Genomic DNA, 26,298 nt, shown 5'->3' on the forward strand with positions numbered 1-26,298 from the left:
AAAATTATTTCAACCTATATTCAGCACACTACTATACATTTCCCAATGAGAGCTTATGATCAAGTTAATTTTTAAAAAATATGGAATAAGAAATTGCAAATAGGAATCAAATACATGGTAGAAATTAGGTTAAAAATTTTAGATAATCTTTCCTCCTCCTCCCACTGCTTCAAATTTGCTAAGAAACTTAGTAGAAAAAAGAGAAAATGTTGCCTTTATGATATTCTTTGTTCTAAGGACATTATGGTTACTATAGCCATATAAAGTATGACTTTGGTATATAAATCAGTGGTGCTATCCCCATTTTACAAACAATTGTATTGCAAAAATTTTGTAGAAGTCTGCTCCCAGACTTCTGGAAAGGGTGGTTATAGGTATTGCACCCAATATGGACAATTCTGTGTACACCAGCAGTCTAACTAATTTGTTAAAATTTCTTAAAGTTATTATGTCTGTTTCCCTGCTCCTGCTCCCCACCCTCTCCCGAAATGGTGTAGCTGAATCTGGAGAAAACCCTGGGGAAGGACATGTACAATCTTGACTTATCTCAGTCACACCATGGAAAATATTTTCTTAGAAATGCACCTGAGGTCATTGTATACCTCTGGGGAGAATCAGGGAAAGTTTAATTCACATTTAAAGGGACCATGCTGTTTGTGCCACAGGGACAGACGGGTGCCAGGACTTCCCGCTGATACCTCTCAGTAGCTCTGGAATGCCCTCAACTCTCAGGTCTTCACTTCCTAAAGCCAAGGAACCCTAGAGCAGAAATGTTCAAAGTAAACTGTTTGGTGGGAGGAATCCCTCTATGCTTATCGACCATAGAATCCACAAAGGAATTTTGCTTTTTGGGATGATTCCAATAAGTGCTATTTTCAGATACTGATATGATAAAGGGATATGGGGGAGGGGGAGATATCTTTAACATTAATGGTGAATTTATATCACTTTTTTTTTTTTTATCACTTAAAGTCAGGATCCTTTCATAGAAGCCAGAATCGATTAAAAAACTTGTAAAGTCTGGGGAATCTGGTATGGCATTTCTTATTTGATTTCCCTAAGAAATTAATTAAAGTTGAAATAGTACCCAAAATAGTAGACATGTCGAGTTGTGCATTACGATTGTTCCCCCAAAGGTCTTGATTCCTTTGTGCTAATCTTGCCTGGATTTATACCTCCATAGTCCTCCTACCTTTCTTTTTTTAAATCGAGTTGTGTTTTAAAATATACACTCATATTTAAGTGGTAGTTATGTTGTTTGGGAGATAACATAAGCCCTCTTCAATCTGCATCTTGAGATATTGAGGTGGGATAAGTGGGTCTTTTAAGATAATTCCCACTCTTGCAATCTCCTGTTCTGCCCCCACCTCAGATGGCCAAGCTGCCAGGAAACCCGTGCCTCCGCCTGCTCTCACTCAGCCTTTCTACCCAGCAGCACACCCTGCTGGATGCCTCCTATTTCTTCTCAGTATGCCATGATTTGTAGTGAGTTGTCTATTCTAATTAGATTAACTATCTCTGACTACTACATTTGAGTTTTCTTTTTCCCTGTTTTATTTTTTAGGCATTTTTTTTTTTGCTCCTTTTTGTGTATGCTTGGCTGAATGAAAACCAGTTACTAATTATGTCTTAGTCTGGAACTGTAGTATTTAGGGTGAATATACCTGAATTAATCAAGCACCATTGATAATGTCTCACAATTTATGAACATACTCTTTACTTGACTTAAAATTATATACATTAGTGAATTTATTTTTTAAATGTCTCAGTGTGAAATGGCTTTGTGGGTATACCTCTGTATGTCTTAATTTCAGAACCATTACCAGCTGGTTCTCACTTATTTATTCCTTGTCCAGTAGCTATTTATTATGCCCTTTTTTGCAGCTTAATTGCAAACTCTGTTTTCTTGCCAGTGTGAATTCAGTGTTACATCTGCAGGAATGACACTCATTCCAATCAGCAGATCTGGAGAGAACACACACCACCTACATTTTACAGTGTTGGAGATAACTTGAGTGGGATAGAAATTTGAATATTTTGCTGAAGAGAGAAACCAAGACACTTTTTCCGAGTTGGGCCATTTAGCATTATAAAAGGAAAAGTCCACATAAATTTTACTGTTCTGTGTGTGAATCATAATTTTCATAAAGGAAAACTCAGACAATTTGCTTTAATAAATAATTGTTTGGAAATCGATTTTGTATCCTTCAAGCATTCTGTTTGCGATTCATTAAGATTTAATGGACCTTTGAGGAATATTTATTTTCCCTTTTTTGAAATGACAAGGAATGTCAGGGAAATGACAGCTTTCCAGTAATAGGTCTTCACAGCTGAGATGATGGCAGTAGGTCATGGTGCATATTCAGTTAAACATGTTTTCAATCATTTATTCTAAGCATCTAGTTAATTATTGCTCTTTTAAAGGAGGAATCCTGTAGAAGCTTTTAAATGCAATGGATCCTAAAATTTCAGGTGTATGTCTTATGAAGTTGCTGTGCTTCTTACCTCACAGGCTTTCAGCAGCTCCAAATGATCTTTGGTCAGCCAGTTCCACCCCCTGAATTTTATATTTAAGGAAACTCAAGTGAGTTGCCTGACTGAGGAAGACTTAGCCTGGATTAGTTTACTGGATCTCACCAAGCCTCGATTTCCTTATCTGGAAAATGGGGATAATAGTCCCTACTCCCATTTGGTTATAAAGATCAGATCAGATACTATGTCCAAAGTGCTCAGTGTGTGCTTAGCAGGTGTTCACCAAGTATTGCAGTAAGACTAGTGACAAGTATTAATGTGAGTGTAGGCCAAGCTGCACCCAGATCTCAATGGCTCTCCCCATCCTTCTCCCTTCACCACCTGCAGGGTCAACTAATATTTTTCCCTCCACCCACACTCTCCCCTTCCCCCTTTCCCTCCACTCTTGAGTTATAATACTACCAGGAACATTTGGGCACTTTGCAGTAAACCTTTTAGTCACCCTCCCAGCCCCCCTCTGCCATTGGGTCTATTGATGTTGACAACAAAGCTTCTTTATTTTATGTCTTATGTTGGGCCTCTGTGCTTCCACATTAACACCCAGTGACTAAGCAGAAAGGCACAGCTGGATCACACTTGTCTGTTTTGGGGGTGACTAGTGCCGTGGGTGACTAGTGCCGTATGACAGAAATAAGAGACCCTTCCCAGGGCACTAGAGACCCAGTCCACAGCCTCTCTGCATGGGGGTATTTAAAATGTACTTTTATGGTCATGAGCTCTCTAGGACTGTGAATACAACTGTCAGTACAAATAGAAAATGAAAAAATATTTGCCAAAGTGGTTTGACAACTAGTACGTCATAAGTGTGAAGTGGTATCGCACTTTTGTTGTGAGAGTTTATTAAATATTTATAACCTGAAGGAAGCTTAAATGTGGCCTTAATAATAGAACTAGTGCTTTTAGTTTATTAATGAACCTAATAAAAGTTTAATACTCTCCAAAAGCACTTTCACCTTCATAGATTAAAAACTAGTTGCATTTCATAATATATGCTTTATTTCTATGGGGTGAGTATGTTTTATTTCCCCCCTCAAAATAGTAATGGTTAACACAAATTGTTTTCTTTCTTATGAGTTTTCTATAGCGTATATAAATATAATTATATATGTATTGTCTATGTAAGTAGCTATAAGGAAATAAAAGTGTAAATGCTTTGCTAATCCTATATAATAAAAGGCTAATATGCAAATTGACCAAACTGCAGAACGACCGGTCGCTGTGATGCACACTGACCACCAGGGGGCAGACGCTCAACGCAGGAGCTGCCCCCTGGTGGTCAGTGCACTCCCACAGGGGGAGCGCCACTCAGCCAGAAGCCGGGCTCACGGCTGGCAAGGGCAGCTGCCATGGCAGTGGGTCATCCCCTGAGGGCTCCCAGACTGCGAGAGAGCTCAGGCTGGGCTGAGGGACTTCCCCTCCAGTGCACGAATTTCGTGCACCAGGCCTCTAGTATGATGATAAAACATTATTAGTTTAGCTGCCAATTTTGAGGTGGGCCACATAAAATGATTGGGCTAGGTAGACAGACTAATAAATTAAAATTTTCTTAAACTGAAGACTTTGAAACCCAAGAAATTTGTCCTGACATTTGAAAGTTCACAACCCATAGCTCTATGTGGAATATAGAAATTAACAAATAGGATTAACTCAACTGTATTCGAGATAATAGGTTATTGTCCTTGCCTGTATCACTAGTGAATGTGAACTACAGACAAGGATTTCAGTTTGTGCAATGTCAAAGTAGTAGGCTACAGGAGAGTTATCCAGGAAGTTAAATGGCCTTTCAATTATTGGGCAGTGCTATAATTAAAGCATTTTGCTAAAACTGATGAATGACCTGCCTCTTTGACAGCAACACTTACCATGTCTCAGGAGCACATCAAATTTAACAAGTTCAAAAAAACACACACATGTTTATAAAAAAATATATAGGGGCTCAGGAGTACACTATTAAAAATATTGTTTACTAAATAAAAACTCCTTTTAAGTGGTAAATCCTCTAGTTGGTGAAGTATTCTTTCATAGGTCATTGAGTCTAGCTACTCACCTGACCAGAAGGTTTGGGGGGAGAATTTTGGGGGGAAAAGAGAAACCCAAAGGAAATGTGAAGCCATCGTGAATGAAAGACAATCCAGAAGAAAGGTAAAATGCTCCTGAAGTAGCTAATATAATTTAGTGCCAAGCTACTTCTTGATGATAACAGGATGACATATCAGGATGCATTATAATCTGCAAAATGAGAGCGTAGACAGTAGAATCTCTAAGATTCTCTTAATTTAATCTTTTTATGATTCTCCATAAACCAAAGTGGACTTTGATTCTTATCTCTTTTCTCCTCTAGTAACGAGGGCCAAACATTCTCTACTTTCTGGGACACTCTGATTTGTGACTATGGGGCTTGCAGAAATAACTAAACGTGTGCATTTTCCAAACATTTTTATGAAACACGGGTCACATCTCTTCATCTGCCAAAAGTCACAGCAGCTGCACCCTCCCGAAGTCCTCGCCCAGCCCTGCTGCAGTGGCTCCTTGCCGAGCTCCTGCGGCACTTACCGTCTGGGCACCAGCACGTCTGCTGCTGCTGCTTTGTATCTCACTGTTTGTGTATGTGCTGCCCCATCAAGGGGGAACTCTCTATAGTCAGGGATAGTGCTTTATATTGACTTTCCATTTCTAATTGGTTATCCTGGAATTCATTCCATTGCTCTTTATGGCACATTTTATGTCCTCTTTCTGGCACATTCAACCAGCAAAGACCTCATACCTGACCAGGCACCCTCACCTCTGCACCTGCACCTGCACCTGCACCTGAATGTGCATCCTCACCTGCACCTGCACCTTTTGACCGACCCTGTTGGAATGTCATTCCATGAGTTTGTTTGGCTCCCTACAGATTGACCTTCCCCGCTCTGCCCCAAAGCCCAACCCTGTTTCTTCCAACTTGTTCTCCCACATTCTGTGGTCACTTTCTCTGTATTCTCGCTAAGCCTCTGAACCCCCTAGCCTGCCTCCCACTCCCAGCACATGGCCACAGCTCCTACTTCCCAGAGAAAATTGGAGCCAGTGGATGGGAACTACTGTCTTCCCTCAGCCGGATTCTGCCCCTTGCTTACAACTCCTGTCCTGTTCTCTCTTGTTGATAGAGGACTTGCTTCCCAGAGCCATTTCTTTCATGTATGCTTGGATCCCCTCCCTTTCCACCTTCTCAGGAAGGGCCCTTCCTCCATCCCTCCTCTTCTTCATCTCTCGCCTCTCCTTCACGTCCAGACTTCTTAAAAACTAGCCAGATTCAGTGTCCGCATCCTCCCACCAACTGACTCCAGTCTGGTTCCATTGCTCTGCTCCATCAAACCCCTCACACCAAGGTCACCAAAAACTCCATGTTGTTCAGTCCAGCAGACATTTCCAATCCTCATCCCACTTGACTTCTAAGAAGCATTCAACACTCTTTGTTTCATCTTGTTCTTGACTGACTCTTCCTTTCATGTCCATGAGGTGACTTTGCCTGCCTCAGTTCTTCCCTTTTTCCTTTGCAGGATCATCCTCTTCTTTGAGCTGTTAACCATTGATATTCAAGATGGCTTCCTGTCCTCTCATGCTGTCTACTCTCGGGATTATCTAATTCACTCCTGAGGAAGAACACTGTCTTAGACACAGAGGCATATATTTTTATCTCCGGGCCAGGCTTCCACTGAGAACATCAGGTCCATGTGTCCACCTGCCTCCTTGTCATCAACACTTACCATGACTCAGGAGCACATCAAATTTAACAATTCAAAACTGAACTCTTTTTATAATACTCTGTCTCTAAATGGCTTCACAGTCTTTGCTGTCACTCAGCCTGTGTTTTACCACCTCAGTATCACTGGGATCTACTTCCCTCATCTTGGCTGCCTCCGCCCTTTGCCAGGCTACCATCCTCTTACAGTCCTCCTAGGTGTGCTGTCCAGCCCCATCCCATCACGTGCCCTCTCAATGTCTGCACTCCTACCACATTAACCTGTCATTTCTCCAGTTACCTGTGCCCCCTTTTGTCACTGCAACCCTACTTCCTGGCACCCCTCTCCACCTGCCCTCTGCTCCAGTCCAGCCAGCCCCTCCTTCAGTTATCACCACCCGGATCCACGCCTGTCATGCTTGCTCATAGCCTGAAGTCCTGTCTCCGGATGCTTGTCATTGTTGAAGTGTTACATTTGTGCAGTTCTTCAGTTAATGCATGTGCCCCTCTTGCAAGCACCGTGGGGATGAGCACTGGTGTTTGGGCTCTGCCCAATCCAGAGTGGACACTCAACGCATTATACTCATGAAAGGAATCGATATGGGAAATGCTCAGATTACACATTCCATCTTGGCTGAAAGCTTTTCATAATTTTTTTCCATGAAACATTTTTCAGAGCAGGAACTATAAAGCAAAAAGTATTTCTTTTCCTACTTCCAAATTGGGTTTTGCTTTCTCAGTAATCACTTGAAGCATAGATGTGATAGAAGAAATCATTTATGTTCTCACCAACATTTTCTGTATAATTTAGTGAAAGCAATATGAAATTGATTACTCCTTAATTTTCCTGGCCATCCTGTAAACGTACATTGTTTTTATTTACACTTTTATTTCCACAAAATATTGAAAAAATGATTGGCATCAGTTTCATTCTAATTGTTCTTATTGTCATAAGACTTGACCTTTAGTTCTGATTCTCTGTCTTTTTAAACTTTGATATTCCAGTGCTAGTATAAAGATGTAAATTTAAATTTTTTACAAATATACTCTGATAATCCAATATAATAAAAGGCTAATATGCAAATCGACCGAACAATGGAACGACTGGTCGCTATGATGCGCACTGACCACCAGGGGGCAGACGCTCAATGCAAGAGCTGCCCCCTAGTGGTCATTGCACTCTCACAGGGAGAGTGCCGCTCAGCCAGAAGCTGGGCTCACAGCTGGCAAGCGCAGTGGCGGTGGTGGGAGCCTCTCCCGCCTCGGCGGCAGCGCTAATGATGTCGGGCTGAAGCCATCAGTCAGACATTCCCAAGGGCTCCCAGACTGAGAGAGGGCGCAGGCTGGGCTGAGGGCCACCCCTTTCCCCGCCCCCCCGCCCCAAGTGCAGGATTTTGTGCACTGGCCCTCTAGTTGTTTAATATTGTAAGATACTTGAGTCAACTGAATAGGAGAGATTATGTGATTTTAAATTAGTCTAGAGTTTTGTTAAGTGGCAGTTTCAGATATTTTTACTCACCACAAAATGAAGGAAATTTTAATATAGAACAGGCTAAATGTGATGTCTGGTTAAGTTATCACATTAATTTGATAGGAGAATTGTGAGTTGGCCTTATACAAATGCATCTGGTACAGAATTATCCCAAGAAAACCACTTGCATGAAAAGGTTATATGGGTCAGTTTTTATGAGGTAAGGATTAACTGATGGTTGTAATTAAGGTTGTTTGGGTCATTATAAAGTGGTTATAGGTTATAATCTAATACAATGAATTTTAAGGTATTATTCTGATTATTTTATTTCATAATTAGATTATATCATTTGCTGTTTTAAGCATCTGCTACTATTTATATCTGTGCTTCCCAAATTGTGGGAAGTGCCCTAGGGCATTGCAGCAAATTCAGAGGAGTGCCATGGATATTTTGAAATTTCAATGGCAACCTGGGCATACACAATATCTGTAGGACTGATGCAAACCACTAGCTGGAGGGAGTTCACCATTTCAACGTAAATTGTGCTGCTTTCTTTTCAATGACATGGTATCTTTGGGAAGTTGGATTCTCAGCTGATGTGTAAAAATGGGACAGTCAAGGTGGATCAGGAAATGAGGGTGGTTTGATCATAAGGTTTGAGTATTTGTGCAGAGCTCAGTAGAACATAATTATATACTAATTAGTATATGTATTCTATTAAACTATTACTATAATGTTTATTAAAATGTTAACATAATATTTCTTTTAGAATATGTGGTGGCTTGCACATATGTTTTTTTCTTTTCTTCATAGTTTAAAACAATTATTAAAGTACTTAATTTTCAGAACAGGTAATTCTTTAACATGATTTAAAAATCAAAAACATAAAAATGAAGACTGAGAAGTCCCCTGTCTGGGTTGATGGCAGCTCCCTCCTGATTGCTCAGGCTAAAGCCTCTGAGCAGGACTTGGCTCCTGTCTTTCTCACACAGCACACTGAGGACCACAGGAAAGCATGCTGGCTCTGCTTCCAAAATATGTGGTCACCCTAGTCAAAGCAGACTGTTGTTACGGTTACTCATAACAGGGCTTGCTACTTCTGCACTTGTGCTTCCCCCACCCCAAACTCTTCCCCCACCCAGTAGTCTTTTGAAACCCTAAGTTAGTTAAGTGATATCATCACTCTACCACCCAGAACACTGCATCCGCGTAGAGTAAAAGCCAGAGTCCTTTCAGCGATCTCCACAGTTCTATAGGCCCAGCTTCCCTTTACTTCTCTGATCTCAGCTCTTCCTATTCCACACGTAATCTGCTACAGCCAGGCTGGTCCCCTCTTCCCAAGCATACCAGGCACATCCCCAGAGCCTTTGCACTGGAACGCTGAATCCCTTATCTCTTTCAAACCTTGGCCCACCCTAACCTACCCTATTTTTAATGTATCAGTGATCCCCACCCATGTACTGATGGCCATGTCCTAGCTCTTTTATCCTGCTCTTTTTTTTATATATAGCTTTCTAACATAGTAGATAATTTACTGCCCACATTGTAATTTACTAAGTTTATTGTTTTATTTTCTGACTCTCCCCGCTACAATATAAGTTCTAGGAGGACAGGCACGTTAATGTGTTTTGTTCAACAACCTATCCAAAGCAACTAGATGAACACTTGGCAGTAATAGGTGTGTAGCAAATACTGAATGAATAATGTTCAATTTAATTTTTTTGTCTGTTTGAACTATCAAAGCATATTCAAATCTTTCTCTTTAACAATGGATTGTCCATTATCCCGGCCAGAGGTCTGAAGAGTTTTTGCTCTATACTTTCAGGCTAATTAGGTACTTATAAAATATGAATTTTATCTTTCTGGCTAATTGAACATTTTATCATTATGTACAGACATCCTTTAGTCTTAGCAATGCTTCTATCTTTAAGTTATTAGTTTATCTAATATCAGTAAAGGTAAACTAGCTTTCAATAATTTTAGTACTATTTAATATGTATTTTTTGTTCCTTAACTTTTAATCTTTTTGAGTTCCTATGTTTTAGTTATGTCCCTTACATGTAGTTTATAGTTGTTTTTACTTCATTTTAATACTCTTTGTTTTAACCTCTAGCCTACTTTTGCCTATTGTGATTCTGTATAGATCCAGATTTGTTTCTTTCATTTACTTTCTGTTTGTCCTACTTTTGCAGCCCTCATTTTTTTCTTCTTGTGTTCTTTTTTTTTTTTAATGAGTTTTATTTGTATTCTTACTGTTTGTTTTTTCCCCACTATCGTAGAGGTTATACGCTCTGTTTCTATTCTTTTAATGTTTAGAATTGTACCTTCATTCTTAGTCTAAAGTTAACATCTTAACTCTCCTCCTGAACAATACAGGAGCACTGCAGCTCCAACCACCCGCTTGCCGCTTACACGTGTTGCTTTCCAGTGCTTATATCTATCCTTGTAACCCAGTGAATGAAGCATTACTGCTTCATATAGGCAATGTTACTTACATTTCTCCACACATTTACCTTATTTATTTGCTTACTATTCTTTTTGTATCTCCAATCTTCCACACACTTTTTTCTGAAATGTATATCCTTAGCCTCTAAATCATTTTTCTAAATCTTACTAGTTTCTTTAAATTCTGTTGTAGGTAACTTGTCAGTTTTTGTTTTTATAAAAAAGGCTTTATTTTGCTTTTATTTTTTTTGAAAGAGTTTTGATTTGATGGATACACATACACTCTCTATGTATCCTTTTTTTTTTTTATTTTAGAAAGGGAGGGAAGGCAAAGGAGAGAGAGCGAGAGAAACATCGATGTGAGAGAGATACATTGACCGGTTGTCTCCTGCACGCACACTAGCAGACATCGAACCTGCAACCTGGGTATGTTCCCTGACCGGATGAACCTATGACCTTGCGGTGTACAGGACACGCTCCAACCAACTGAACCACAACGGCCAAAGCTCTGTCTATCTTTCATGTGTAATTTTTCTAACACCAGGAAGCAATGAACTCCATTCTGACACTGTCTACCTGGAGACAGCAGCAGATCCCCCAGGTTCAGGGCTCGTCCCATAGACTGCTCCCTTTTCAGAGGCCAATTGCAAGTGCAGGTTGTCACTTGTGCTCCTCACCGACTGGCTATAAATTGAATGTTCCCAAGACTGTCTCCTCAGGTTCAGTTTGCTAGAGCAGCTCCTGGAGAACGTTTACTTACATTTACCAGTTTATCGTGAAGCACGTTATAAAGAACCCAGATGAAGCGGTGCAGAGGGCAAGGCCCAGAAGGGTCCAGAGGGCAGGTGCTTCTGTCCCCCGGCACTGGGCTGCACCACCCTTTTGGCATGTGAATGCCTTCCCCAACCCGGGAGCTCCTTAGCTCTTGTTGTTCAGGAGTTTTTATCGCGCTTAATCTGCTGCAGTACCCACCTCCCCATCCAGTGGGTGAGCTGAAAGTTCCACACACTTCCCACCTAGTTAGTAGTAACCTGTGCCATTTATTTTATGTTTTTCTAGATCAATGAACTGAGCCATGTTCAAATCCCTGTTATGTTGATGCCAGATGACTTCAAAGCCTATTCAAAGATAAAGGTGGACAATCACCTTTTTAACAAGTAAGTACAAGTACGAACTTTTCTAGAACTGATGTGGCTGCCAGGAGTATGATTTCTGTGAATTCTATAATCACATTTTTCAATGGGTGGGTGTAAAGTTTTTCTGATGAAGTTAATCCTGTGATAAACAGAACCATCTGTCATTTTCACAAAAGCAACAGCAGGCCTCTTGGGTAATATCCTTTTGCCATATGGCATATTGTTCTCTATGAATAGCTTATATGTTAAAAGTGATATTCTCATTACACTTCAGATGTTTCAAGCTGTAAATTGCTTGGATTTTTTTAGCAGCTATGGACCTCAGCTATCTTACACAAAACTCTCACGGTGATTACTTTATGAACAGAAATGACGACTTCATAGAACAATAAAGAATTAAGGTGCATTTTTATAGAACATAATTGGACACCATGTTGGGTATTGAGACTATTTCTCTTTCATTGGAATGTCATTTTATTTTATGTTATTTTTATTTTTTTAAAATATATTTTTATTGATTCCAGAGAGGAAGGGAGATGGAGAGAGAGATAGAAACATCAGTGATGAGAGAGAATCATTGATCTGCTGCCTCGTGCATGCCCCACACTGGGGATTGAGCCCACAACCCGGGCATGTGCCCTTACCAGGAATCGAACCATGACCTCCTGGTTCATAGGTCACCGCTCAACCACCGAGTCACACTGGCCCAGGCGAGATGTCATTTTAGTTGTCACTCTGGAGCCCCTTATATGTTAGGCAGTTCACGGAGAGCTGGAGATACAAGGATATATAAGAAACAGCCATTCCCTCAAGGGGCTCACAGTCAGGTGGGTGGTTGAAAACTGACATATATACAAATTACATACTATAAGTTGGTGTGCAGAGGACCACAACAGAGGAGTGTGTGTATGTGAACACAAAGAAAGAGGCAATTTTCTGAATGAGTAGTATAAACTTCAAATCCTACTCAAAAGATTAGTTCTGAAATTTCTTCCTGGGGCCATTGTGCTAGTGGGAAGCTCAGGGGTTAATTCTCCTCATAATACTGTTTAGAGGCTAACCTTTGAGAGAATTTTCTATGTGAATTTAGGTTGTGGTATTTATATAAAACTAGAGGCCCAGTGCACGAAAATTCGTGCACTCGGGGGGTGGTGTGTCCCTCAGCCCAGCCTGCACCCTCTCACAGTCCGGAACCCCTTGAGGGATGTCCACCTGCTGGTTTAGGCCCGCTTTCCGAGGGATCGGGACTAAGCTGTTGGTCGGACATCCTTAGCACTGTTGTGGAGGCGGGAGAGGCTCCCACCACCACCACTGCGATGGCCAGCCATGAGCTGGCTTCTGGCTGAGCAGTGCTCCCCCTGTGGAAGTGCACTGACCACCAGGGGGCAGCTCCTACATTGAGCGTCTGCCCCCTGGTGGTCAGTGCGTGTCATAGCGACTGGTTGTTCCACCGTTAAGGTCAATTTGCATATTACCCTTTTATTATATAGGATAGGTCATTCAGGGAGTGAGAGCAGTCTTGTTTTGTAAGCTTGCATCCACTATTGACTAAGGATGATTGTGGCTTGCTCGATGCCCTTCTCTCTGTCCACATTCTTGGCTTTCTCTTCACCGTGTTCTGCAGGGTGGCCCCTCCCCTTGGCAACCTCCTCTTCCTTGAGGAAGCAGCTGTAGCATGTGGTCAGGATTAAAAGGTCATATAGGCCAAGTGCTCCTAGGTGGTGAGAGGACACAAATGTTATCAGTCTGACCTTCTGTCCCCCAGGTCTTACTGTGGCTTGTACTGTTGACCCTTGAACAACAGGTCCACTTACATGTAGATTTAAAAAATAAATATGTATCATACTGTAAATTTATTTTCTCTTCCTTATAATTTTAATAACATCTTCTTTTCTCTGGCTTACTTTTTTTGTAAAAATACACTATATAATAGACATAAAACATAAAATATGTGTTAATTGACTGACTGTGTTATCGGCAAGGCTCCTAGTCAGCAGTAAGGCTATTTGCTAAGTTTTGGGGGAGTCAAAAGTGACACGTGACTTTTCAGCTGTATGGGGCGTCAGCACCCCTAACCTCATGTTGTTCAAAGGCCCACTGTGGTTGTTCTGGGAAGTGCCTCTGTGGGAAGGGAACTCCAGGCACTTCCTTGGCTACTCATGGAACTAGCTGGTGGGAGATTCAAGTCTGGTTAATTCTGTATATCTGAGCTTTCTTTCACAATATGCTGTTTCAGAGAAAACATGCCGAGCCATTTCAAGTTTAAGGAATACTGCCCGATGGTCTTCCGAAACCTGCGGGAGAGGTTTGGAATCGACGATCAGGATTTCCAGGTGAGTTGCTTTTGTGACATTGCTTCAAATAGGCTTCATTGTTCCACGCTCTGTAAAATAGGACTGAATTTTTATCATTACGAGTAATTATATAATAGTAATTTTTAGTTTACATATTAATGTTCAATGACTTTTTTTCTGAAATAAAGGGTTCTTTCAGTTAGGAACCCCTATATGATATATTTTCAGTAGTCAGTAGGAAAAGAATTATTCTTTGGGGAGAGAGCAGGCACATGAGGGTCTTGCACATGAGGGTCTTACACATGCTCTCGTTTCCAGAGGAAGGGGTTCTGCCAGCAGAAACTCCTTTTCATTTCTGCCATCATATGTGTCACCAGCCTAGGCAAGTGTGTATGTGTGCATTGAATTTGCATTTCCTACATTGGTAGAGGCCACTTAGGAATCTGAGAAATGTATTCTTGTTTGTGCTGATTTGCTGCTTTTCCAATTGGCCAGTGCTGCTTCTAGCCCACAGCATTTTTGTCAGAGTCCACACTTGGAGCATGGCACCATGCCCGCACACTGCTGTCACCATCAGGAGCCCACCTGTCCCGGGCATGGACCTGGGGAACACGCCCTTCGCTCTCCGTACCCCCACAGACAAAAGTGCACTGCTGCTTTTCTCCCCATATTTGCCTGGTTCTCATGGTGTTGTCATATCTGCTGACCCATGGTCATCTGTCCTAACGCTTAGCCAGCTAGATTTGGAAAAGCCAATGATTTTCTATAGGAGCAGAAGTCTATGTTAGGAGATGCAAGGGTTACTTCCTGGGCTTCTATGACAGTCTGTTCATTGTACTGTGAGAGTACTGACTTGTTTAAATCCTTTAAGTCTAGCAATCACTTTCTCTCATTTGCCCTAAGTGGGAAAGCCTAATTTATCCTGCATTAAGTGCCATATTGCCACCCTGAATGACCTCACAAGTTAGCACAGCTTACCCTGTGTTTTCCCTTGAGGAATCTGGCCTTTAAGGCAATTCGAACTGAGCTACTACACTTTCCTAAAGCTTTGTGGGCCTCCCCACCCTGCCCTGCCTTTTTCTCTCTCACTTGCTCACTCAGGCATGAGGAGCCTCCAGCTGCCACGCTGTGAAAGAGCAATGCTGGCCGGGCTGCAGGTGGACCAGGGCTGGGTGTCCTTCTGAGCAGAGGCTCGGTGCGCCCCCGAGGGCCGAGGGAAGGTGACAGGGAGGATGTGGGCACTTGGTTTGCTTTGAAAAACTGCAGTGGAGCCAACATCACTCAGGTTTGACCTTCATATGTTAAGAGAAAGAACTTAGATCAAACTTAGACTTGAAATTTACTCCTGAAAAAATAAGTCACTTTCAAAGAATAAATTTGGAATCGTAAAAAGGGTTTGTATGAAATAAAAAGGAATAATTCCACATTATTTAAGAACTGTTACTACATCTACAGAGGCCATCTGACAATAAACTGAGCACTTTAAAAAGGAGTGGCCAGCTGGTAACCGAGGTCTCCTGCGGCTGCTCTCCCATGGGCAACGCAGGTGTGTTCTCCCTTTGTCCCCTCCTTTTTTTTAAAAAAAAAAAACAAACAACAAAACATTTATACTCGCATTTCACAGAAACTAACTTTTGAGGGCCTAAGCAACAAGATCTTGTTAGATTCCTTAATTCATTACCAAAATGAAATCTTCATATTTCTTCTCTGAATCAGTCCTGTTAAATGAGATCCAAAATGGGCCCATTACATCCTGAGTTCTGACTGCAGCAGATAAAACTAACTTTTAAAATTTCCTAAAATGGCCAATTTAGTTACTGAAATACTAAGGAATGAGCGATTTTCCTTCCCTTCCCTCCCCCCCCCCCCAAAAAAAACACACAAAACCATGTAAGCTGATAGTTAAGTAAGTGCAAATTGCTGAGTACAAACTTTGAAGGCAAATTAGGCAAGTGGAGGGTGATTCACACTAACGAATTGGCAAAGTCTGTTAAGCTCTTAGCATGAGAGCGGGATAGAGGAGAGCCAGTGTGAGGATAATTAATCATTTGAACACCACTCCTTTCCTCAGCTATGCCTGGTGCTTTTGGCATTTAAATTGCTGCTTTCAAAGTATCTTTAGTAAAACCAGAGATAGACTGGTTCCCTCCACAACCCTGTGTTCCTTTTCCAATATCTGCACCTCTTAAAAATTTGTCAGCAGTAGGCCTCCACACATTGGTTGGCTACTTGGTCTGGAAAAAAGGAAGAGGTTTTGCCAACACTGGCTGTGGCTGTGTGTCCGAGGGCCCTGCACGGTGCAGGGGTGAAGGCAACAGAGGTGCTAGGCTGTGACCAGAGGGGCCCATCATCCCAGCTGCTTGGCACTTGGACTCACTGTTGGCCAGGCATTTCATTCATCATGGCCAGAACTAGTAACAGGTACCAGCTGACTCATGTAGGACCAAATTCCCAATCTGGTTTGAAAAGTAGGATCAGTGACCTGGGGTCTCATCACCTATTGGAGGCACTGCTGATGGGGGCCAGGCTTTCTGCTGTCTTTGACTTGCTGTGTTTATTTTTCTGAAGTGCTTGCATGTAGCAGCTTTCAATAAATGTGGCCACAAGGAGCTCCATTGTCTGGTTCATTTATGTTCAAACCTTCCTATTAAAACCAATGAATAAATGTTCTTGACCTGCCTTGTGTGTGTGAATGCCTTTTTCCTACACCTGAAAAAGTCATTATTGATCACTCTGATAAAAGCAGAACCTAGTAATTAGCCTACCTCATCGACCTCTTATCAGTGAACTTAAAGGAATTAAAAAGCATTCTTGCTGTCCCTATAAACATTTGTATCTTTCCTCCGGTTTTGATTTTCCTGTCTTTTAAAAAGAAAACTTTGTTTTCTTGCTGTTAAAGACTAATTCAAGCGACAGTTCTAGAATATTCATCATTAATAACAGTATCACTGAACATATATATGTAAACCTGTGTGTGTGTGTGTGTGTGTGTGTGTGTGCGCGCGCGCGTGTGCTCAGTGCTTCCAGATTCAGAACTTTGTTCAATTTATTAGTGCTTCACAAAATTATTTCACTGGTTTGTAATATGCTCAAAGTTGAATTGTGTTCTTCTGATCATTGTTGGGCCAGTTCGACTACCCTTTACCATACTTTTAAGATAAGATCTTTCACAATGACTGCTCCCACGGAGGCCTCCACTGTTATTGCTGCCTCAGTGCTGTTTCTGCTGTCACCATTGCCACCATAAGCTCTAGTCCCCTTAGGGCCGTGGTTGGCAAACTGCGGCTTGTGAGCCACATGCGGCTCTTTGGCCCCTTGAGTGTGGCTCTTCCACAAAATACCACGGCCTGGGCGAGTCTATTTTGAAGAAGTGGCGTTAGAAGAAGTTTAAGTTTAAAAAATTTGGCTCTCAAAATAAATTTCAATCGTTGTACTGTTGATATTTGGCTCTGTTGACTAATGAGTTTGCCGACCACTGCCTTAGGTGATTTCATGCACAATTATCAACTCAGTGTGTGTTTATTTGTGCAACTACATGTCAGGCTCTGCTAGATGTTGTAAGAAATGCAGAAGGGAAGAAAGGGTGAAGGAATTCCTTTTTCTTTTTTGTTAACTCTTATATGCCAGATTCCGTATTAGATGCTAATAAGGTTTACAGAAACCCAGACATCCTAACTTTTAATGTTTTTCAAGAAAATCTGCTTTCTTGCCTCTCAGAGAATCAGACCCCCTTATAACAGTTCTAGGAAGTTAAATGGGGGCTTCAGTTAAAGTTTCTGAACTATGGGAGAAAATTGCCCACCAAAACCCAAAATGTTATACAGGATGGAGATGATGAATTAAACTTAAATGCACTGGAAACCGAGCCTTCTTATTCTTTGTAGAGGATAATATCAGGTTTACTTTTCCCCTACTGCATCTCCTGAATGAGAATCCCTCATTACTGCCCTGGCCCACGTGGCTCAGTTGGCTGTGGGTTCGATCCCCCATGGAAGTGTGTGCGGGAGGCAATCAATCAATGTCTCTCTCTCTCTCTCTCTCTCTCTCTCTCTCTCTCTCTCTCTCTCTCTCCTATTTCCCCTCTCTCTAAAAAAAAAATAAATTAAATTAAATTAAAAATCAATAAACATATCCTTTGGGTGAGGATTAAAAAAAAGAATCCCTTGTTATTCTCAATTGATGCATTTCTTTTTTTTATTTGTAACAGAGATTTCTAATTTTAAAATAATTTTAAGAGGTAAAGTTTTAGACTGTTGATGCTCTTGTTTCAGGTTTAAAAATAAAATTCTAAAATTTCAAGGCCTTCAGAATATACTAAACTTTGAAAAAAATTCTATCAGTATCTCTATAATATACAGCCTATCACCATGCTTTCCAACCCAGCTTTCCCCAATGTAATTTAAACTGTCCGAGGACAGGAATCGAGTCCTGCTGGCTTACTGGGCTGCAGGCTCAAAGGAAGTGGGTCTGGGCACTGGAGTAAGTGCTTTGGGCGGACACTGAAGAAACACTCGTGGAAGAATGGGAGTGAGGGCTGGAGTGGGCACACTAAGGGAAGCGAGCTTTCTGGGCCAAAACATGGAGGCCACGATGCTCGGGAAAATGAAGCAACTGGATGGTGGTGGATTGTGGAGATAAAGAGGGAAGAGTAGAGGATGTGGAAACTGGGCTGAAGACCTCAACCAGATTCTAAAGCGTGTGAGCAGTCCTGCGGGTTTACACAGGGCAGTGATGTGATGTCATCTGGATTTTCTATAAAGATAATTGTGGTGGGCCCCGGCCAATGTGGCTCAGTTGGAGCATCGTCCCATGCAGCAGAAAGTTTAAGGGTTTGATTTCTAGTCGTGGCACATACCTAGGTTGCAAGAGACAACCGACTGATGTATCTCTCTCACATCAATGTTTCTTTCTCTCTCTCTCTCTCTCTTTCTCTTTCCTGCCCTTCATCATTCTCTGAAATCCTATATAATAAAAGGGTAATATGCAAATAGACCAAACAGTAGAACAATCGAACACCCAATCAAAGGGTAATATGCTAAGGCTGCTCAATCGCTCACTATGATATGCACTGATCACCAGGGGACAGTCAGTCAACTGGTCGACCAGTTGCTAGGATGTGCACTGACCACCAGGGAGTAGATGCTCTGACTGGTAGGTTAGCTTGCTGCTGGGGTCTGGCCAATCAGGACTGAGTGAGATGGGCTGGACATGCCCTGGAGCCCTCCCACGGTCCCTCCCGGCCCAATCCCTGGCCCGATTGTGCACCAGTGGGGTCCCTAAGCCTGGCCTGCACCCTCTCTCAATCCAGGACCCCTCGGGGAATATCAGAGAGCCCGTTTCAGCCTGATCCCACAGGCCACTCCCCTTGGGAGGATGCCAGATGCAGGGCTCATGGCTGGCGGGATGAGCAGGAGCGGCAGGTAGGAGCTGCAGGCAGCGTTGGACTGTGCGTTTCGGCTGGATCCTTGCAGGCCACCCAGAGGGACCCTACCAGTGCGTGAATTTGTGCACCAGACCTCTAGTCAATAATAAAACACATAATTGAGGTGGTTATATATAGAAGGGAGATACAGAAATTAGGAGGCTATGCAATACCTCAACAAGTGAACAAGAGACACTTGGTGCTGACAGGGTCGAGCAGAGAGCATCTCCACAAGACAGGGAGAGAGTAAAGTGACAGGAGTGGTGGCTGATGGGTCACCAGAGCAAAGGGCAGGAGCCAGAGGTGTTGGAGCCTGAGACATTGAGAGAGCAGGTCACTGGAGGAGGGAAGAAGGGGTATGGGCAACCCAGATAAGTGCCCTTGACTGGGTATCAAACCTGCAACCCTTTAGGTTGTAGGTGGACATTCTAACCACCGAGTCACACTAGCCAAGGCTAGACAAGTCTCTTGATAGACCTTTGGGAAAGTGCTATCACAACACGTTAGCACCATCAGGTTTTTCTTGTTCTTTTTCTGCTTTTTTATTTTTTAATCCTCACTTGAGAATATGTTTTTATTGATTTTTTATTGAGACAGGAAGGGGGAGAAAGGGAGAGAGCACACAAAACATTCATGTGAGAGAAATATCCATAGATTGCCTCCTGTCCAGGCCCCTACCAGGGATCGAACCCACAACCTTTTGGTATATGGGACAACATGCCAACCACTGAGCGACCCAGTCAGGGCTTCTCCTTTTTTTTTTTTTTTTTTAATATATTTTTATTGATTTCAGAGAGGAAGGGTGAGGGAGAGAGAGATAGAAACATCAATGATGAGAGATAATCATTGACCATCTGCCTCCTGCACGCCCCCTACTGGGGATAGAGCCTGCAACCCAGGCATGTGCCCTTGATCAGAATCGAACCCGGACCTTTCAGTTTGCAGGCAGACGCTCTATCCATTGAGCCAAACCAGCTAGGCCTGGGCTTCTCCTTCTTATGAGTTTAACCAATGACTGTCCCCATCACAGTCTGTCGCCCCTCCCACCCCACATGGAACTCAGACTTTCTGTTTGCCTGCATTTCCTGCCCCTGAACCCACTTTGGATTGTGACTTGTGATTTTCAACGAAGAGCTAGCACAAGGAGCACCTGTCCAGGTTAGATAGATAACCACATTTGTTCATCATGAGCCTGAGCCAGGTATTGTAAACTCTGTCCAGTACCAACCTGAGGTTTTTAAAGGTGGTCTCACAGTGCTCTGTGAAGTCCTTGCAGCTCTGCTTCTTGCTCTGCTGGTCCCTGCCTCTCACTTTCGTGTTCTTCTTTCCTAGGTTGTTTCATTATTAGTAAGTGTTAAATCACTGCGTCTTGCTCCCCTGCACAACGGAAGCCGTTTTGTGCTGGGGTCACAGCCCAGGCTTTCTCTGAAATTCCCCAAGAGCTTAACACAGGTCTTTGAACTCAGTGGGCATTTAATCAATTCTTGATGATAATGTTCAAGTTAGCATGTTGGTCTTTACCTCTGACGGGGTCAGAGGACCATCTGTGCTCACTCAGATAAAGTATATCCAACGCAAACCCAGAAAGCAGCCTTGTCTGGGCAGCTTGGCTCCTGGGCCGCGCGATGTGAGGCATGTAATCATAATCCTGAGTGGTCAGCAGGCCAGCGATGGGCTTCCAGATTTCAAGTCCATGAAATAGGCGGCCGCCATCAGGAAGAAGAATGTTTTCCCGGGAGTTGGGAGGCTGGTTTGATCCGGGATCTTCGGTGACTGATGCTGTGACTTAATTCAGTCACATGGCCCTGGTAGGTCTCCATCTCCTCATCTGTGAAATGAGGGGGGCCCTCAGCTGTGAATCTCGGAATCTATTGTTAAATCACCTCGAGTAGATGCCTGCCGCTTAGGTTCTTGCGTACAATATTGATATGTTCCTTTTTAAGGCGGTGGCTTTTATACAGTCGAACATGGCGGCATTGATTTTAAGTGGCCTTTCTGTTGACTAAAAATAAAAAGTGTTTTGTACATGATTTTTGGCAGATATACACATTCATATCAAAATGGAAAAAAAAAAGAGAGAAATGTATATAAGAGTAAATGAGTAGTTCGAGAGAATTAAACATTTAAAATGCTTGAGTATTTAAAAAATGTACAGGGGACCGTTATGGTTACTAAATCGTGACATTTTTATGAGCTACAGTATGGAAGATTGGTGGTAAGAATGAGCTAATTAAATTGACCTTTAAATTTCCCCCACCCTTCTGGGGGCCTCACTAATCCTGGACGCCCCACTACAAAAACAAACATCTTCAGTGCAGACTTTTAGAGGAGTGGGGAGGAAGGATAGCACCATTAATCCCCTTCTCAAGGGAAAGGACAATGAATTTTCAATTATAAACGTGGGAAGGCCATCGAAGAGTGAGCTTCATCTCTCATTATTTCCTTTATTTCCCATTGAGGGCTGACATGGCAACAGCCTTCAAACAGAGCTGTTGAGATGTGAAACAGGGTACATTGTAAGATCAGTAATGGGTTTGGCTGTAGAAGGTGGAAGTGGTGAAAAATAAGTTTACTTACCAAGTGGCAGGATAGGCAAAAATGGACTAATTGTCATGTTCTTACCTGCCCTTCATCTAATAGCTTTGCCCTAGGACTTCAGTTTTTTGTCAAACAGTTCATTTTATCCCCAACACCCCAGCAAGCCTAGGCGCATCCTAAGACGCCGTATCTGGGGGCTGTAGTGTGTCCACTGCACTGGATTGAGTAGAGAGCACCCACGATGTCACCACACTCACCTGAGACACCCCGCGATGTCACTGATGTCACAGTGGGTCAAGGGACTTGCAAGAAGAATGTTTGGTCCAATCTCAAATACCTGTGTACTGTATGATTGCATTTATATGAAATGTCCAGAATAGGCCATATTTGTAAGACAGAAAGTAGTGATTTACTAGTTATGGGGCTGCGGGGAAGAATGGGAGTGACTGCTAATGGGTACAGTTTTCTTTTTAGTCTTTCTTTTTTATTGAAGTATAGTTGACATACAATATTATATTATATTCAAGCGTACAACATAGTGACTTTACATTTGTATACCTTACAGTGTGATTACCCTGATAAGTCTAGTAACCATATATCACTGTACAAAGTTATTACAATACTGACACATTCCCTGTGCCATACACCACGTCCCTATAGCTTATATATTTTATAACTGCAAGTTTGTACTTCTTATTACCTTTTTCACCCATCCCCTCCACCCTTCCCCCTTTGGCAACCATCAGTTTGTCCTCTGTTTCTGTGCAGCCATTTCTGTATTGTTTTGTTCATTTGTTTTGTCGGGTTTCTTTTTTGAGGTGATAAAATGTTCTAAAATTCACTGTGATACTGGCTGTATAACTTTGTAAATATACTAAAAGCTGTTGATTTATACACTTTCAATGGGTGGGTTGTATGGTATGTGAATAATATCTCAGTAAAGCCTTTAGGAAGAAGAATGCATAGAGTTTAAGATTAATTTATATTCAATATGAGACTTTCTTTTTCCTCCACCATTGACTTGGATACCTTTTTCTTGAGGGTACAGAATTATGATGAAAGTTTTTCCATTCAGAACATGTGAATTTAAAGAATTACATACTTGATAATATGAGACTATCAGATGTGTAGAAGAAAAGGGTAGCCAGTGAATAGAGCATGTTTTATTGCAGTGTTTACATTTATCATTAGATTTTTTTTCTTCAAACTAATGGCAAATCATTGTCCATTTCCTAAGTCTCTACAGACTGACAGCAGTAACTGCAGTAGTCCTGAATGTTAGAGCAAGAAGAAAGCTTAGAGACCATTATGTCCAACTGTCTTTGTTTGCAGATGATCAGATAACAGAGTAAGGGGTGGGGCAGGGATCCTTGAGAGGTCTCATTTCCCTTGACTTGACCTCTAACTCAACCTGTTCCCACCATGTATGCTGAGGTCCGAAATCCTGAAAAGACAAGAAAAGTGGTAAAGGCAGGCCAGGAGTGACTATTGTGGGCAGTGGAGGCAATAAAACACTCTCAGATTTCCACTGCATCTATAATTTAAAGGTTGATCAAAGTCTTTTAAGGCTCTGCATTGAAGGGATTATGGATTTTGTGGTAGCCCAAAAGGTTAAACAAATGACTTAGACTATCAGTTTCCAGGGGCTTTTCCAAAGCCTGGACTCTCTCCTCAAGCCCTCTGTCTCATTTAGCCCATGCCTGCTCCTGCTCACTGCCCACCCCCCCCCCCCCCGCCCACACACACACTTACACATTTTAAATACTCTTTTAAAACTGTAAATGGTTATTATTGAGGGCTGTAGAAAATAGCCTGTAAAGGTGAATGGGGGAGAAAGTGTGTCACTCTGCATTTTCACTGGGTGCAGACTGAGGTTTGGCCAGGGTTGGGGAAAGGAACCCAGAGCTAATTGGAAGAACTCATTCTACAAATTTTTCTTCATTTTTAACTTACCATTTGCAGAATAACTCGTTAATCTTGATCTGCATCTCTCAATATCTTCCAAGTTAAAATTTGCTTTTTATAATAGTAGCTACAATTTATTGAGTACTACTGTATTCCAGGCACTATTATAAAAACTTCGTATATTATCTCATTTAACCCCCAGGCAAACTTGATGATGATGATTATTCTCATTATTATTACCTTTCTACAGATGTGGAAACTGAGGCACAAAGAGCTTAAATGACTTGCCCAAAGTCGCAGTCCTGACATCTAAGGCTCCTATGCCTGATCCATGCTCTGTTGTCTCTGACTTCATCATCAGGACTCTGAAACTTGAAAGGTCACCAGGCCTCTGCTTAGGGCAGTGGTCGGCAAACCGCGGCTCGCGAGCCACATGCGGCTCTTTGGCCCCTTGAGTGTGGCTCTTCCACAAAATACCACGGCCTGGGCGAGTCTATTTTGAAGAAGTGGTGTTAGAAGAAGTTTAAGTTTAAAAAATTTGGCTCTCAAAATAAATTTTAATCGTTGTACTGTTGATATTCGGCTCTGTTGACTAATGAGTTTGCCGACCACTGATTTAGGGCAATATGAGCCTGAGAACACATGAATAAAGTAAATAAAAGTATGAATAAACGACACTTAATGTGGCGAGATGGTTCTTAGTTCAGCACGAGTCCAGGATGTGCTGATGAGTGTACACTTAGTGGGTTTGTGAATGCGTTCTCTTCTGAGGGCTTCTAGACTTGGAAAGGTAAATTAGGACATTTCAGGCCAGTAAAATTTCACACATTGAATAAGCCCTGGATTGCCTTTGTTGTGTTGTGACTTTGACCCCAAATATCCACAGAGCACTGGATATTTTAGCGCAGTCACACTTCTCAAACTGAGAAGTTCAGAATCCCAGGTTTCGAATGTTAAAAATGTCACCATGTTACAGAACATATAACTCTCTAAGCTTTGCCTCTGACAAGGAGTTTGTTTTCTAAAGAGAGTAGACCTCTCCAAACCCTAGATAGATTTCACTGGGTAATTTTACCTGGTAGCTTTCTCATAAAGACAGACAGGTAAATAGGGGTAAGGATTCTTGAAAATGAACATTTAAAAACACACAAAAAAAACCCAAAGTGAACATTAGATTTTGGAAATGGGAATTATCTTGAAGACGACTAAACCTGTCCTTTAAAAGGTGTTTCTTTCTTCCATGCAGATCTTGTTCTAACTTGCAAATTTTGTCTTTTTTTTTTATGTTGCTTCCCTCCCCCAACCCTCACCCCCTACCACTTCAGCATTCCCAATATAAAAGTTTACTCCTTTCAACCTTGTCATTCTTTGCCAAGAAAACCCACACAGTCTTAACAAGGGAAAGACAGAAGGTGAGACAGTCTTCTAAAGATAAAATCCAGTGACCAAAAGAAAATGAAAACCTCCAGTTATTCTTAGGCATGTGAACGAATTAAACCAGACATGGTGAACTGTGCCCCGTGGTGAGAGAGAGGAAGGATTCGTAGGATTGTCACCACAGCACAGGACTGCAGGAAATCCTGAGGACGAGGCATCTTTCAGCCCTGCCTTGTGCCCTGTGAATTGTCTGACTCTAGCCCTGAGCTCAGCAGCACCTCGTTTTCCTGTTCTGAAGCCTTGCCCCTCAAACACACATCTGCCTCAGCTCTTGTCTCAAGAGAAGATGGCTCCTGTCCCTGCTCGCCTCAGGTAAAGGCAGGTAATGAACAGTCCTAGAACCAGTCAAGGTAGATTTGTACACGTGGCAATAAAAGCGTAAATTAAGGACTCTGACTACATTAGCACTGAGGCTGTTCTTGGTGGTATTTTTCACGTTTTATTTGGCAAAATTGAAAACATAAAGACAAGTTTGGTGGTCTTGCCAGCTGGCTCAGGCACTGAATTGTGATTAGAGGGTATTTATCTCCACAAAGAAATCTGTATCAACAGTCCCATCATAATGCCCAGCACACTCTCAGGCCGGGCGGGGAGGCAGCGGTGGTGGGTGCGGGGAGGCCGGCTGCTCTGTCCCACTCCACGTTAACAAACTCAGACGGCAAGTCATTTCCACTCTGGTTTCTGGTTTCTGATCTGTAAATTGAGTGGTTTGGAATCATCTCCATGGTTGCTTTCAACTGTCATGCTCTTTGATTATGAGGTTTATTTACGCGTAGAGGGACCCCTTGGGGGCTCCCAAAGATCACTCTCAAGCTCTGTTTCTTCTCAGAGCTTTCTCCTCTTGGCCTCCTAAGCTTGTCCAACCTGTATGATGCTATGGTTCATTTTCCCTTTGTGACAGAACAAAGCACACCGATGAGTTTCAATATTCAGTTTCATTAGATAGCGGACTGTTTTGAGGCTGCTCCGTGACTATTTTCGTACATACCCATGACCCCCTTGCCTTAGCTCGTTTTCTCATTCTTGCCCTGCGTACATCTGGAATCTATGAAGTGTTATTTTCATGCTGCTCTGAGAACTGTTGTCATCCTCTCTCCAATCTTGGCCCAGATGTCCTGAACCGTTATTATGCCCCGCGGAGAGGATGGTTGTGTTCTCTTCTGACTGGACTTTTCTTGGGAAGCATCGCATTGCTTTCTGAGGTCGGCACTCCCCAGCAGCCCCAGAGCAGTGTGCTGTTTTCAGAGGGGTTCCATTTTTAGGGTGATAAAAAGCCTGAAGTAGAGATCTAATTTAGCCCACCCTCTTCCCTGGGCTTATTCCATCACTTTTCAAACCCAGAAACTGAGGCTCAAGGAGACCATGACACATCCCAGGGGAGATGAGCGGCGAAGCATGTC

The 26,298-nt window shown here is 42.3% G+C and overlaps 1 protein-coding gene across 3 annotated transcripts in view; it reads left to right on the top strand.

Annotated features, from left to right (window-relative positions):
- Positions 1–26,298, top strand: part of PIP4K2A (phosphatidylinositol-5-phosphate 4-kinase type 2 alpha) — a 172,079-nt gene that overhangs the window by 92,476 nt on the left and 53,305 nt on the right. For all 3 annotated transcript variants that reach the window (XM_080662042.1, XM_080662044.1, XM_080662043.1), the window contains exons 2-3: positions 11,226–11,323; positions 13,539–13,635. In XM_080662042.1, coding sequence (XP_080518168.1) covers positions 11,226–11,323; positions 13,539–13,635 — 195 coding nt within the window. The remainder of the gene's footprint in view (positions 1–11,225; positions 11,324–13,538; positions 13,636–26,298) is intronic.

The sequence above is a fragment of the Plecotus auritus genome (genome assembly GCF_963455305.1).
Source record: "Plecotus auritus genome assembly, chromosome: 1".
NCBI lineage: Eukaryota > Metazoa > Chordata > Mammalia > Chiroptera > Vespertilionidae > Plecotus > Plecotus auritus.